This window comes from Trichomycterus rosablanca, chromosome 2 (assembly GCF_030014385.1).
Source record: "Trichomycterus rosablanca isolate fTriRos1 chromosome 2, fTriRos1.hap1, whole genome shotgun sequence".
Classification (NCBI taxonomy): Eukaryota; Metazoa; Chordata; class Actinopteri; order Siluriformes; family Trichomycteridae; genus Trichomycterus; species Trichomycterus rosablanca.
The window spans coordinates 26,992,171-27,008,559 of NC_085989.1; the positions used below are offsets into that span (position 1 = coordinate 26,992,171).

General features: G+C 35.6%; 1 protein-coding gene across 1 annotated transcript in view; it reads left to right on the forward strand.

The window, feature by feature from the left end:
- Window positions 1-16,389, forward strand: part of csmd3b (CUB and Sushi multiple domains 3b) — a 538,328-nt gene that overhangs the window by 328,035 nt on the left and 193,904 nt on the right. The window contains exons 13-21 of the mRNA XM_063013213.1: window positions 1,143-1,325; window positions 2,171-2,497; window positions 5,665-5,859; window positions 7,827-7,965; window positions 8,057-8,244; window positions 11,006-11,194; window positions 13,022-13,138; window positions 15,224-15,439; window positions 15,915-16,103. Coding sequence (XP_062869283.1) covers window positions 1,143-1,325; window positions 2,171-2,497; window positions 5,665-5,859; window positions 7,827-7,965; window positions 8,057-8,244; window positions 11,006-11,194; window positions 13,022-13,138; window positions 15,224-15,439; window positions 15,915-16,103 — 1,743 coding nt within the window. The remainder of the gene's footprint in view (window positions 1-1,142; window positions 1,326-2,170; window positions 2,498-5,664; window positions 5,860-7,826; window positions 7,966-8,056; window positions 8,245-11,005; window positions 11,195-13,021; window positions 13,139-15,223; window positions 15,440-15,914; window positions 16,104-16,389) is intronic.

A 16,389-nucleotide genomic window follows, 5' to 3' on the forward strand; every position in this document is an offset into this window, starting at 1 on the left:
GGTGGGCCTTGAACCTTTCCATTAAGTCCAGTACCTTAATCACTAGGCTACAACTGCCTAAGTGAAATGTCTGGACTGTTCAACTGCCACTCAGCTGTAAGTCCTGTTATTCTGAAGTTATCTTAAGACTCTCTAGGTTACATGTTCTTAGAACAGGATCCTCTCAACTTGATTGGCTTTCCATGACCTTAGTATCCACAGTAAGTTAAAAAACACCATGCACTTATTACACTGTTCAGTTACTTTTTGGCCATGTTGTGCACTCTTTATGTACGTCAAAAAATTACTAATACGTCTAGTCGTATATATATATATTTTTTGCATCACTGCCTTTTGGAATTTAGTATGGTAGTTTTCTGTCAGTATTTTGCAGGGGTGACAATCTGTAGAAAATGAGGCAATTATTTTACACTAATATATGACAGCTTAATTATTTTCATACACCATGTTGTTGCTACATATACACTGTGTAATCATTACATGTTAGACTTTGTTATTACTTTAATAATTTATCATCCCATCTCCCAGTTTTTTGTTTTTTTACCCATCGAAGATGGGCTAACCTCCACTTAAATCCCACCATCACTTAATCAGTGAGGCAGGTAGAGGCAACTAGTTTGAACTCCCACCCACAGACATGGCCAGGTTGTGTCTGATACCCAGCCAGGTTGTGGCATGGCTAAGATTTGAACACTGAGCTGTGGTGGCGTGATAGCTTATTAGACCGCTGAGCCAACTATGCACCCTCATAAAAAAAATTTACAAATGCCCTATAGCAGGGCATCTTTATCGGTCTCTGTTTAATACCCCCTTATGTTCTGTGCCAAATGGAAGCAGCCAGAATACCTCAAAATCTGTATCCTGGAGCAATACCATGTCTATTAAATAGAGTGACAAAAGTACAATAAATAAACTTCAAACAGGGGGAAAAAACTTTCTAAAACTCCAGAACATTTTCTAGCTTGGGGAATGAAAATAAAAAGCAGCCGCAATACTCTTTTGTAGATCTGCATAAACTGAATCTGTATGCTGGAAATATACTATACATGTCAATAATATATAATATTGTTTATCATATTGCTGTGTTAGCTTTCCTCAAGATTGAAGTGCACTAAAGTGAATGAGTTATTCTTTCTTTGTAGAAATTGACAAGGAGAGCTGTGGTGACCCCGGCACACCGCTGTATGGAATGAGAGAAGGAGATGGTTTCTCTAATGGAGATATACTGCGCTTTGAGTGCCAGTTTGGCTTCGAGCTGATTGGAGAGAAGACCATATCCTGTCAGAACAACAACCAATGGTCTGCCAACGTCCCAATCTGCATCTGTGAGTAAATGCTGAAGATAATAAGGAGAGATATATTACCCTGTTACAGTGAAATCCAATTGTAGGGCTGACTTTGGTTCAAGGGCAACGTAACGTAAACTCTCAAGCAATAAGACATTTGAAGCATCATCTAATATTTACATACTGTATGTACTGTAATGTTATCAATCATCCAGAGGTTTTCCTTTTTCTTCATTTTCTGTTTGGAGTTTGTCATTTTGTTACTCAATTTAACACTATGTACTAATGTTACAGTACACCTATCAGCATAACAACCACCATAACTATCATGCACAAGCATAAAAACTAATAGTAGCTACAAAATGCACTTTTAAAATGTAAATGTGGCCAGTTCACACCATGGTAATCTCATGCCACACATATACATGTGGCATTAAGGCATAGATATACTATTGAGCTTGCAATTAGTGTTGCTATTTAGCTCCATGTAACTAGTTTTTTATTCATGTAATATATTTTGTAATAACACTAAAATGAGGGGCTGATAAAATAACTTGTATAGCAACGTTTTTTTGCAATCTAGTTGTTTTCCACATTGAATTGTTAGCATGTGTGAGCTATTCATAGCCTACAGCCCATACATGGCATATGCAAAATTACATGAATCAAGAAAACACTGTACATATTAGTGATGTTACTCTTCCACAGAATTTTTAAAAAAAGCTTCCATAACCATGAAGCTAGTCCACAAACTAAGCATTAAAGCTATCTTCACTGGCAATTGTAATGATCACTGAATTTTCAAATTAAATTTGATCCTGGTACATAGTTATGTGTTCTGAGAAGACCCTGGATGTATGGACTAACCTATTCTATTATTTCAGTTCCATGTCTTTCAAACTTCACTGCCCCCATGGGTACAGTCCTTTCTCCGGATTACCCAGAAGGCTATGGGAACAACCTCAACTGCGTCTGGCTAATACTTTCAGACCCCGGCAGCCGAATTCACTTGGCATTCAACGACTTTGACCTGGAGGCTCCCTATGACATTCTAACAGTAAAGGACGGTGAGCTGATTGATTCTGCTGTGCTGGGCCGCTTCACTGGTGCAGAAGTTCCATCACACCTCACCAGCAACAGTAACATTCTCCGCCTGGAGTTCCAGGCTGACCACTCCATGTCTGGGCGAGGCTTCAACATCACTTATAACAGTATGTATCTCACTGACTACATGCTTTACTCACCATGGGGTTATAATGTGCACTTGTGTACTTTATTTATAAATCACCTTTCATACAGCAGCAGTTTAAAGTAAGACCATGGAGACATTTAAAAACCAATAAGAGTCTTAATAAATTCTAAAAGACACAGGTAACCAGTGGAGTGAAATGCTGGTGTAATATGATCCTACTCACTTGTATAGGTCAAGACTAGCAGCAGCATTTAAACTTGTTGCAGGTATCTAGTTAAACTCTTGGGTAGGGCAGACAGAGCTTTACAATAGTCAAGTCTTGATGTGATGAAGGGAAAGGTTTTTCACCATCAGCAGAGGTTAGAATGACAAATCTTTGAGACATTTCCAAGATGCAGTTTGACATATACTAATGTGATTTGTTAGCTCAGAACTGACCAAGATTCTTGACAAAGTAGTAGTAGCAGTTGTTTGTTTTTATAATGCCATATTTATGACATTCACTGCAGGAATCAGTATTCTTTGCTATTTTTATTGTTTTTGTTATATATATTTTCAGTCGTATATTAAGAAAATAGATGATTTTTTGTATTTTGTGTGAGCTTTTAATGAATTGGTCTTTCACTGCTGTAGCAGCAGTTGTAAATTAATTTCAGAAAAGCTACTTTGGTAATAGCATTCATTTGACAGTGGTAAGTTAGCAATTAAGCGGCTGGACTAATGATTGAATGGTTGCAGGTTGCTGTTTCAAGGCTTACCACTGCTAGTAGTCTTTTTTTTTTTTTACTTACATAATGTTTTGTTAAACTGTTTAAAATGATTATTTTGAATAAATAGATAGTAGTAAAGAAAACCAGTATAGCTTTTTTATTAGAATACTGACATCAAATAAAATTGGCCTATTGTTTTATCAATTAGCATTCATTTGTGCATTTAATTGAAACACATTAGCACATTTACAGTATTTTTATTTATAGCAAAAAATATTCCTCTAGTAAAAGTGGCTTCATTAACATTAATATGAATTTATAATAAGAATTTACTGCACTAGCATATCAAGTGTAAGTCACCCATTTATTCAGCCTAATAAATCATGCAGAATTATGCTACTTATTAGCTTTGATTTACTATTTATACCTTACAATTATTCAAGGTACAGGTTTAGCAAAAGCACTGAAATGCTGTAATAGTGCACATACCTGACAGGCTGTTTAATCTGTAAAATTGCAACAGACCTGCCAATTGCATTTTTAAAGGCAAGAATCTACTAATTATGCATCTACTAATATATTCTACTTATAGTTACTCTAAGTTCTCTCTCTCTTGTTCATAAGAGTTTAATGTATACATTGAAAGTCTCATATTCTATTTTAAACCATTGACAACAAGCTGTTAAATACATTTAATTACCACAAAAAAATGGTCTACAACCTTTTAACCTCTTTACTCTTATTTGTATGATGTAGTCCGATCTCAATTTGCTAGGCAACAGATCCTATTTTATTAAATGTTACTGTGTGTCAGGTTTTTATACTGTACACTGCAACAAAACTTAATTTAATACATGAGCATAGTTGTTTGTAACAAACCACAAACAAACATTTGTTACTGCTGCACTAGGTTGTTACATTTTTCACAGGTAAAGACAAGTGGGAGCTAATAGAACTGACTATTTGTGTAGTATTATATTTGTGTCTGTGTTTGTGTGTGTATTTGGCAAACTCATATATAGTATAACAGATAGGCTTACAGAGCAGCTGAATTCTCAACTTCATTGGTGTCAATACTTTACACCAGATAATTACTAGCTTGCATTGGTCAGTGGGACACCAATGTTGGTTTTACCTAACATTTTTAATAGGCTAAATAGCAAATAATATTAGTTTATTTAGTTGAGTTTTACACCACTTTATACACATGAAACAAATAATAGATAAAACTAAAGGTGTGGTAATTGTATATGCTGTACATATTGTACATTTGTTTGAAATTTGTTGCTACACTTATCACAATAGTAACAAAATACTGGGACAGTTACAAGGTCACTTACCATTTTTTTTTTATTAGATTATACATTTATATGGAATCAAATGGTAAAACTAAGAAGAGTCATATCTGTGAGGACTAATATTTTAAGCAATATTAGAAAGAAATAATTTGTAATTGGAGTGCTTATTTTTGGAAGTCATGTAGAGTTTAATTTTACATGGACAGAAGAATAGTCTAGCTTCTGTCTTAATTTTAGTATGTGTAATTTTAAAAACTTTTAAAATGTTATCCATAAAACATTAAAGACTGAAAACATTTTAAAATGCAACTTAAATATTTACATAAACTTTAAAATAAGTATTAAAGGTACAAGTATACTACTGAAAAGGGATTTTCAAAAATACATCCAATATTAGTGCTGTAGTCCAGATTTCTTTGCCATTGACCATTATACTTGACCAGTAACATGACAGGGTTTCAGGAAAAGTTTAGTAAATTTCAAGTATGGCTCATATTTCTTGTGTTTGTAATGGTTTCATCGTAGATTTTGTGACCGTCAAAAACAACATTTTCAAGTGTCCCACATTACCGTTACACTCTGGTTTTACTGGCCAGCTCCTGACTCCTAGAAAACCAGCTTGCAGTGGTCACAGGAAGAAACAAGTGGGATTTAAGTATTTGTGACTTAAATATACAGTTTTATTTAGGAAATAAACAAACTTGTCAATAAAAATAGCTAATTGGTAATAAACTAGGTTGCATGCCTTAAGACAGTCATCCTTTAATAACCTATAGAATGTGATTGGCCTAATAGTGTGATCTTGAAGAGACAGTGTTTACTTTTTCAAAATGTATGTTAAATTGTGACATGGATTTCTGGTTTCAAATGTTTTTAGTAACCTTTTTTGTTAATTTAGCATATTTTAGGTCCTGTTGTACTGTTTTGTGCTAAAAAAGTAAACTAAAAAGAACCGTGAGTACATTTATACTTTAACTTCTCATTTGCTGCCGACTTAATGGGCAGAAAGTGTTTACAAAGTGAAAATTGCAGGTTATGCTTTAATTAAGGTTTGAAACTCTCAGAAACATTAGTTCATTGACAATGATTATACAGAAACATGCAAGAAATATATCATTTTCTTACTCTAAATCCTACACGGATCTTATTATCTTTTCTTTCTTTTACCCATCAAATAGCTTTTGGCCATAATGAGTGTCCAGATCCTGGAGTTCCTCTTAATGCTCGGCGATTTGGTGACAACTTCCAGCTGGGCAGCTCAATTTCCATCATCTGTGAGGATGGCTTTATCAAGACCCAGGGCTCAGAGACAGTCACCTGTGAGCTGAACAGCAGCAAGGTGATGTGGAGCGGTCCCATCCCAAAGTGTGAAGGTAATTTAACTGGCTCTAGCAGAGAGGCAGCAGCTGTGAAGGACAATTATCATAGTCTGTGCCTGGTTTACAGGGTGGGAGACGGTGGGGTAATTGCTACAGACCAGAGACTGTTTAACTTTTAAATTAAGCATCAGTGTTATAGGCTGAACCAGTTTCATATAGTGAGAACTGTTAAAATGGCTTAAAATAACTTTAGCTGTTAGTAATATTTTTAGAAAATGCATTGAGCTTGGAGATTTTCGTGGGTTTTTGTTGTAAGTATATTTTATTGTACTTTAATAAAATTTTAACACATTTAACATATTTTAATTTACAAGTGAATAAATTATAAAATGAAGTACTCTACTAATACTCAATAGATATCCATACTGCCAGTTGTATAGTCCTCACACAAGCTCTTAATATATAGTAATATTTTAAACAAATGTTTAGTCAGCAACATTAAGGACATGGTTAGCAGTAAGAGGTTAAAGTTTACCTCTTTACAACAAACTGTGCTCATGTAGCTGACTAATCAGAGAAAACTGAAATATACTTCTACGCAAAGATAATGTAGAAAACACTAATCGTCCAAAAAATAACAATTTAATAATGAATTATGGAGGATTAAATATGTGAGAAAACATTTTTGTAGGAACTCACCAACAGCATAAAACCTTCAATGATGACCTTGTTTACACAAAAGAACCAGAGGACTGCTGGCTGAGAGGCTATATAGTCTCAGTTTCCCGCCAAAATTTGGGATGGTACACTGTATCATAAATGGAGGGGGACTTTAGCCTAGTTATGTAAACTGAAAGTGGTACGATCCAGGTAGCCAGTAGCTACTTAAGGAGCCAGGTAACCTCATTCAAAGGTTTGATGTTGTGGTGTGTGGATCTCAGTGTAATGCAGTTACTTAATGCATCAATTTTCTTGCCAGACTTTTACATTTGTGCTTAAGATGTATCAGTTAATAATAATACTTAAGCTAATAAATACTTAATACTTGTCTTGTACTTAGCATTTAATCCATGGCTTCATTTTTTTAGTTTTATTAAGAGTGGCAATGCAATTTTACATTATCTGTGGAAGACCTGCACGTTTAGTAAATTAAATGTTTTCATATGTAATGGCTTGTGTTTTTGAACTTGTTTTAAATAGTTGTCAGTGTCGGTGTAATTTAGTGAAGTTGGCTTACTCGCATAATAATAGCAATAATTTAGATGTAAATGTTAATCCAACTTTAAAGTAAATTGCAATGAGATGTTAAAAAAATAAAATTATGTTTTAGTTGGCTAGTATTGTAAGGTACAATGGGAATGTTTGTGCTTTCTCTATTGTAAATCTACTGTTTTGCAATGTGCAAAGAATAATGTTATAACCAAGCACCTATAAAATTGGTCCACAATAAAATTTTGTAGTAAAAGTAATTCTCATTCTACAGTATTTAATGTAACTAAAATTTGATACCTATCTGAAAATGATACCAACAAAGCATGTGTTGTTACAAAAAACAATACCCAAAGTCTGTGACTTATTAATAAGGGAAATGCTGTACATTGTATAAAATGTATGTGTGCTGAGCTTAGCAAAGTGGGTGCAATTAATACAGTTGGTTTAGCAACAGTTTAGCTATCATGTCCAATTTGTTTAGCTGTAGAAGTTAGAAATTGTATGTTACTTGTAGTTCAAATTATAGACTACACCATGTTCCAAACGGGTTTACGTTGTGTAGATGTAGTATTTCCTTAAGCATTTGGGTATTGGAACTTTGTAAATAACAGTAATTCCTCATGACTAAAATGTATGTAAATCCTTAAACGGGACTAAATTTTAGCTGCTTACTACTAATTATTGGTTAGTAGAATAATGTGAATTGAGAGGGATATGCAAATAAAAGATAAAAAAAAAATTCTTGTATTGTTTAAAAGTTAAGACATCACTCTCATGTTACGTAAAGCTTTGCTTTTCTCTCTTCACAGCTCCTTGTGGCGGTCACTTTTCAGCACCAAATGGGATTATCTTGTCTCCTGGATGGCCAGGCTATTACAAAGACTCTCTCAGCTGTGAATGGGTCATTGAGGCAGAATCAGGTCGTTCCATCAAGATCAGCTTCGAAAAGTATGCATACACGCTTCTACAAGCACTTTGAAATCACATCCTACCCAAAGCTCAACACATTAATAGTGTTTGTTCTGTTCTTGTTTCCTAGGTTTCAAACGGAGCTGAACTGTGATTTTCTAGAAATCCATGATGGACCTAATCTTTTGTCTCCCCTGATTGGTTCGTTTAATGGCACACAGGTGCCTCAGTTCCTGTTCAGCAGCAGTAACCACCTGTACATGCTCTTCACGACTGATAACAGCCGGTCCAACAGTGGCTTCAAAATCCTCTATGAAAGTAAGAACACTGCATCTTCACCATGGTGTTTAAATTCTAAGAATTCTCTACATATTTGACTAGGTTTATCTATGCGTAGGTGTTTTGACTTCCTGCAACTGTGATATTATTGTGAATTAAAACAATTGTTGCCATTTAATGTGCAATGTTATGTTTGTCTTATTGCTTATAATCAGTGCAAATACTTAAATGCAAATAGGTATGTATGGCAATGCAGAATGTGTGTGACTGTGGAGGTTATAAACATCAGTACCAGTAGACTCACTCATATACAGTATCATAGTATTTGTTAAACCCAGAAACAAACTTTCCTGCTGCACTTTTTTTTCTCTTTGAATGTATCAAATGTGTTTATCAAACTCTTCTACTATAATAGATCAAAGATAAAACAGAATATAGACTGCGCTTTTGTTACATTATAAACTATATTAAGAAATTCTGAACTGCAAAAAATTAAATCTTGTTTACATTTACGATATTTAGCAGATGCTTTTTATTCAGAGCGACTTAAATGACTTAAATTATAACGCACATTAAACCTCATGTTTAAGTATTGCTTGAGTATTTACTTCATACATTTCATGAATATTAGTGCTGTTGTTTTCTTCCGTGTCTTTAGCTTGACCTTTTTTAAAAAGGACTTTTCAGTTTGTAACCCCAAGGGAGCTCTTCCCATGTGAGATAGGAGTTTTTGCTATGTCACATAAGTCAGACAACCAAAGCGGATTAGTGCCTTATTGCAGAGTGTAGTTGATGGGAACAAATTACCCTGCAAGGATTTGAACCTCTGAGGCAGGTATGGGGTTATAAATATCAGCCAATTTATAGCAATATGTGACAACTATCAGATAGCTTCTCATAATTTAGATTTTTGCTTTGGCCTAATTCGTTATTTTACAGACTCTGCAATTCCCAAAAAAAAAAAATGACTGAGTTATATGAGTTTATATGAGGTTTAGTTGTTTATTTTGGTGGTAGAAAGTTATCACCATCCAAAAGTCATATCTTATAAGGAACATGACATGTTATGTTTAACCATGTATAGGTTCATTTTTTTCTGCTTTTGGTTGCTTCCATATGTAGGAGTCCACAGTGGATCTGGTCCATATACCAGACTTGCACAGTTTTGACACTGGATGCCCTTTGTGATGCAACCCTCCTATTTTTATCTGAATTTGTGACTGTCATTAAGAATGCCCTGACAAACCCACCTCCCGTGGCTAAGCTCTTTTGGCAAAACACCTCCCCCCAGATCAGGCATTAAGCAATCATGCCATACAGATGTTATTAAGACACGTGTATTGAAATTCCTAATTTCTCCATGACCAATGCTAGATGTATCAGCAATTAGCTACATTAGCTACATAATACCTCTGCATAATGTGAACGATATAGGGTGTGTATGAACAGATAGGCAGTATAACAGCATCTTTTAAAATGTCCCACTTGTGGTGCATAAGTGGTGCTTGACAAAATACATTGACGCTACATTGTTGAAAAATGTGCACAGAGCATTAGCTCTTCTAGAGAGCACAATAATACCTGTTCTATAGCATGTACTTATTAGAGAGGAAAGATTTTCTATCAATAATAATAATTATAACTAATAAGTACCAGTGCAAACTGTCTACATCTCTTTGATTTCTAAAAAAAAGTTAATGATAAATACAAATATTCTGTCTGATTTATTTTGCAGCCCAAATGCTATATTTGAATGACCATTGAGACCGATCTGTAGTAGCACTTCAGCATTGTTGTTTGCACCAAGCACAATTAGTATGCGTCCAGTCTCACATGGTCCCCTCTGATCTCTGACTTCACATTTAAAGGAAAGTATTTACCTATGAATTGTGCTGTAATTGAACATGGCTGCACCTACATACTGTTAAAACCTGCTCAATGTTTGACATCTGAAGAGATTAATTTATAACACAGGCAAAACATTCCCAAATTTTAATAAACATCCTCTCCAAATGGTTTAGAAGTTAGCTAACCATCTAATTCAGTTTTCTTGTAGTAGTTATAATGCCCTGTTGTACTATCTGTATTTCTTTTCATGAGTTAAAGCACATTTCACACGTCAGCACTTCAAATGTCGTTTTTAATATTTATGACCATAGCTGCCAGTTTCTTTAGCATCTAATTTACTTTGATTGCATGCTCTCTGTTGTGATTAACATGTACAGAGATTTGTTCTCCCTGAATGCTAGGGAATTAAGAATTCATTCCTTGTTGAAGATAATGATAATGATTATTACATTATTCAGTGCTTTATACACAGTTGCAAGACACTTTACATTATTATACATTTAACTGCCATGTCACCTCATCTTTTTCCCAATGGAGAACTTACATCTATGGTGATGGCTGTTTAACAGTAACACAACATATGCAAGTGATTTTCTGCATCCAAAACTGTATCATATGTCTTACATTTTACAGTGTGTGACTTTGCTACTGGTAGTGCACTAGAAAAGCAACCTATTTAATACACTACCTTACACACTTTAATTGCTGGCTTTAGGATGCAGCCATTAGCATAAACAATTTAAAGTGTTTTTGGCTACCAATCTGTTTTGGCTCTTTTCATCTACCTTTAAGACGTGAATCTCCAGACTTAGTCTTGCGTTGAGTGTACGGGCTACAAAATAATGTACAGATGTTCCTACACAATTATAATTACTTGTACACAGTTAACATGCATTACTTTTAAATCATTTTATTTATTAATTTACTTTTTTTTGTTAATTATTGTGTTTAGGTGTGACAGTGGATGCGTACTCATGCTTGGATCCAGGGGTACCGGTCAATGGGCTACGCTACGGCCAAGACTTCTCCATTGGGTCCACTGTTTCTTTTGGTTGTGACTCTGGCTACAGGCTTAGCCATGAGGAGCCCCTGGTCTGTGAGAAGAACCACTGGTGGAGCCACCCTCTGCCCACTTGTGATGGTAAGTATTTTCCAGCTTGATTCTATTGATTTGGTACTTTAGGTAAATAGAAGGCAAATGGTCCCTCTCTTTGGTTTGAATGAGGTCAGTGACAAAGCAATGCTGGGGCAAATTGCAGTGAGGAACAGACTGAAGCCGTCTTACTGCAGTGGCCCTGCACACGTATTGACACCCAGGGTAAATTGTAGCCTGATGAAATAGGTTAGTCTTGTCAAAGCCCCTTTGGTAGGCTGTCCCTCTCCCTTCCAATTAGGTTATGTTCGCTTTTCTGAGAAGACAAAATTAAGACAATGCAATTCAATGGGAGGCCATTAGGCCGTCAGAAAAGAGGCTATTTACTATGATGGCTGAGCTGCTGATAGGAGATGATCTTCTCCAGATTAGTCAGTCAGGAGGCTTTTTACCTCTAGATGTTTTACAAAGTAAGCCTCTCTGTCAAATCCAAGTTCTCAGCGAGTGTGTTAGAGACATAACCCATGTAGAGACATGAAACTTAATACAGAATACATTTAACGGTGCACAAGTCAACATTTATTTGTTCCTACTTTTGCAAATAAGGTAACAATATTTGGAGAACATTAAGAAAGACAGTTGTTGAAACAGTTTGTTCAAAGCAAGCATGTCATACAATTGAGAAAACAGCCAGGCAAGCATAGCTTTTTTTTTTTCCCCAGATAGTCATGTTTATAAATGTCAGACCTGCTTGCTTAATTGCTAACATTTTAACATACTATGACTTTGATTGAGAACATGATCAGTTGGCATTTATCATGATGACTAAATATTATGAAGTTGTATGGGTCTTTTGGTGCAGCACATATTTTTATATGCTGCACGTATCAACACGTGTTTTTATATGCTGCTTTTTCTTGCTTTGCTTACATTACAAAAAAACCTCACTGTGTGGAGATAATTTTCTGCAATTTGCATTTGTTAAATATTGCATTAAGTTAATTTTTTTGAAAGCCTTTTGGTTTGTTATTCTTTAGGAATTTTCATGTAAAAATAAACAAAAAATTAAAAAAGAGGTCAGTTCTTGGGGGACTCACTGGTAGAGCAGGTAGATTGAGTGCTATACAGCTCCAGTGTTCTTGAAACCTTGGTTTAATTTTTGTGATCCTTGTGTCTTGGTCATTGTCTGAGAGAAGTCCAGCATGTTCTTTACATGTACTGTGATTTCTTTCAACATCCTCTGGACATGCTATCGGGTGAACTGGCTACTTTAAATTGCCCCTTGGTGTATGTAAGCTGAATTAATGGGTGAGCATATGATGCCCTGCAATGGGTTTTTTTCAGTGTCTGGGATGTATTTTCTAAGTGTTTTTTATGCATGGTAATATGGCAGTTGCAGCCTAGATGGTAAGGTACTGGACTAGTAATTAAAAGGTCACTGGTTTAAGGCCCATCACTTCCAGGTTGCCACTCTTGGGCCCTTGAGCAAGGCTGTTAACCCTCAATTGCTTAGACAGTATACTGTCACCGTACTGTAAGTCGCTTTGGATGAAAAAGGCGTTTGCTAAATGATGAACATGTAAATGTAATGTATTTACAAAACCTGACCACTGTTATGACTTCTCATGACAGCATGAACATCTACCAAGTGTTTTGTGATGATGAAGAAAAGAGTTACATTTAACAACTTCTAAATAAATTTTAAGATACAAAGATACAAAGGGAAGATATTACTTTGGGTCAGAAGAGTAAAATGAAGTACTCAAATGAGGCCTCAGTTTCTTCAGTGGAGTTAGGAGCACTATATAAACTGCCACAGAATTGTTTTTATTAAAAACAAATGGCAACTAGTTTAATTCTGCTCTGGCTTTGTAGCACTTTGTGGAGGTGATGTGCGAGGTCCAGGTGGCACTATCCTATCTCCAGGATACCCCGAGACCTACCCCAGCTCTCTTAACTGCACCTGGACCGTGGAGGTCAGCCATGGCAAAGGTAAACCACACACATACATCCACTAGTCGATTTTTAATAATATCCTTTGACATTACTTTATAGATCTTTTGATATCTTGTTCCAGTGTCAAGTTTCAATAATCTAGGTACCTGTCTATGTTTGGCACCCCTGTAGAGCATTCAGTGGGGGTGCTAGCAACACTTATGCATAATGTGTTACAAAATATTAATTAGTGCTGTTTCTGCCATGAAAAAGCAGAGTTATTAGTCTAGCTCTTTAACCGCCAAGCTACCACTGCCCACAACAGACTTGATTCTGGGAATAAAGTGCTAATGTGAACTTTGAACCCAGATTTAGTATTTGGAACTGATGCCTGGCTTCTCCTTTCCTAAAACCTTTAGTGCAGACTGTATGTGAAGACATTCCCAGGGCCAAAAATTACACAATGTAATTGGAAAAATTACTTTTAGTACAAAATGCTTCACAGGAACTGTTAGAGTTGAGTTATTGATGCTCTATAGTAAAATGTAATACCACGGTCAAAATAAGTGCTTTTTAGTTCCTGATCACTGAGGGCCAGTGATAGCTCAGTGGTTAAAGTACTGGACTAGTAAGCAGAAGGTTGCCGGTTCAAGCCCCGCCACCACCAAGTTGCCACTGTTGGGTCCCTGAGCAAGGCCCTTAACCCTCAATTGCTCATTGTGTAAGTCGCTTTGGATAAAAGCGTCTGCAAAATGCTGAAAATGTAAAATGATCATAGGGTGCTAAATTTTTTAAATGAGCGACTAACATTTATATCACTATTTTCAATTTTATTTTTTTATTTTTTTATTCAGCGTAGCATTAAGTCAATGGGCTTAATTTGTTAAAAGTGTAATTTTTCCTGTGAAATACTGCATGCAAAATATTAACATATAGAACAGCCAGTGTTTACACCGTTAACATACATATTCACACAGACAGTAGAGAACATGTAAAGGTTTTCTTCCCAAATGACCAGTAAGATTTAGCTGGGTGTTTTGTCCCCAGGTTATCTGTATTAATCAACTGTACAGGACCATGATCCTGAGGAAATACGTGTGAATTAGTGAATGAATAGAGAATAAGTTCCTAAGATCTACTGAGCGGAGCTGCTAAATCCTTCCTGAAGACAGGCTGCAGTGAATGCAGAATGAGGTTCTGCTCTCTGCCCTGCTATATAAAATATCATTGCCCTAGCTTTGAGTTCTGAATAATAAAATTATCTGAATTTTAATTTCCCATGGCTGATAAAGTATTCAAGAATTGAAATGCTCCTCCTTCTGACTTACATTTTTAACAAGAAAGCAATAACCTTGGGGCTCTTTATAAAGGCCTCACCTTGAACATTAAGACAAAGATGTGTTTTTGGCCATTTTGACAATAATAAACAGCTTCTATAAATAAATTATAGTGATAGAGTTCTTTTTACAATATTTAAGTTTCATTTTTGTGTAAATTATTTTAAAGTTGATATATTTAGTTACAATAACTAAATATAGATATCAAAAAGTAGGTTTGTGATCTGAATTTTAAAACATTAGAGCACTTGCTGTTACTAATAAAGATCTTCGCTGATAAGTGGTTTGGATGGGCTATACTGCTTCAGTACATCAGTGGTATATGCAAGAGTCAAAACTTTAAGTTCTCAAACAGGACTTTCTATTCTAAATGGAATTTAAAAGAAGAAGATATACTTTATTTTATTATTAATTTTATTTATTTAATATATTATTAACGTTAAACTAATGTAAATTAAATAACACCCAGTAAATGTTGCCAGACTTTTTTTTTACAATATGGTAGTGCAGCATTATGAACTTGCTGAACATCTATCTATGGTGTTGTTTGGATTAGTTTAGTTCTTACATAAATGCTAGAGAGGGTACTGGTTAAGGACTAGTAATCAGAAGATTGCTGGTTCAAGCCCCACTACGGCCAGGTTGCTGCTGTTGGGCCCTTGAGCAAGACCCTTAACCATCAGTTGCTTAGACAATATACTGTCACAGTTCTCACTTTGAATAAAGGTGTCTGCTAAATGCCAAAAATGTAAATGTTCCTAATTGTTGCTTCTGGTTTCACCTAAAATTTGGGTTTCATTTACAGGAGTTCAGTTCACCTTTAACACCTTCCACCTGGAGGATCACCATGACTATTTGCTCATCACTGAGAATGGGAGCTTTGTGCAGCCTCTTGCCCGCCTCACAGGTGCTGAACTGCCCTCGACCATCAATGCAGGCCTCTATGGCAATTTCAAAGCTCAGCTGCGTTTCATCTCGGATTTCTCAATCTCCTATGAGGGATTCAACATCACGTTCACAGGTCAGCCTTGTGCAGAATTGTCCTCTTATGTACATAGTTATTCTGCTAATTTACCTCTTTTTTTATGCAACTTCGCTTTATCTTAATGGACTTGTTATTTATATGTTGCTTTTGATATACTGCTGGACACTTACAATAATAAATAAGTTGATTCTTTTAGCATGGCATGTTTAATAGTAAAGGGGCTTTTTTTATTCGAGCCTGGATGCCATATTCAAGGAGGCATATAGGTTCTGTGCAAAAGCAGCTATGCTTATCACTAATGGATAATAGCAATTTATTCATTTTGTGCTTATATAACTTGCCCAGTTGACAGGAAAACATTTTAGTGTAGACATTAAGCTTAAAAGCTGTGAAGTACCTAGACTAGATTATTTGCCAAGAGAAAGTGCTAGTGCATACATAAATAATATGTTAATATTTTACTGGGTGACATTTTTCCTCTGTGCTCATATTCTCCATGTTTGTTACCCAGAGTATAACCTGGAACCATGTGAGGATCCTGGAATGCCACAGTTTGGCAACCGTAATGGCTACAGCTTTGATATTGGGGATACTCTTACATTCTCCTGCAACATGGGTTATCGTCTAGAGGGCCCTCCGGAAATTATGTGCCTGGGAGGGGGCCGCCGCATGTGGAGCGCACCTCTGCCAAGGTGTGTGGGTACGTTATCAGCTGCTTTTATTTATCTCTTTCTCATAAAATGTGCTTTCAATTTATTAGCAGACTGAGCCACATGGACATAAAAATAATTCAAAGAAGGTTTTTCATCTTCAGATGTTTCCATTTCATTTGTTATTGTAGGAACAAGTATTCACCTTTGTGTACATTTGTGTGACAGTGTTATTCACCCACCACAATACACGAACACCATCATTTTTAGTCTATGTCCCTTTATGAATAGAGAGAATTTTAAAAGAGAATTTTAAAGCAGTTTTTGATAAGTTTA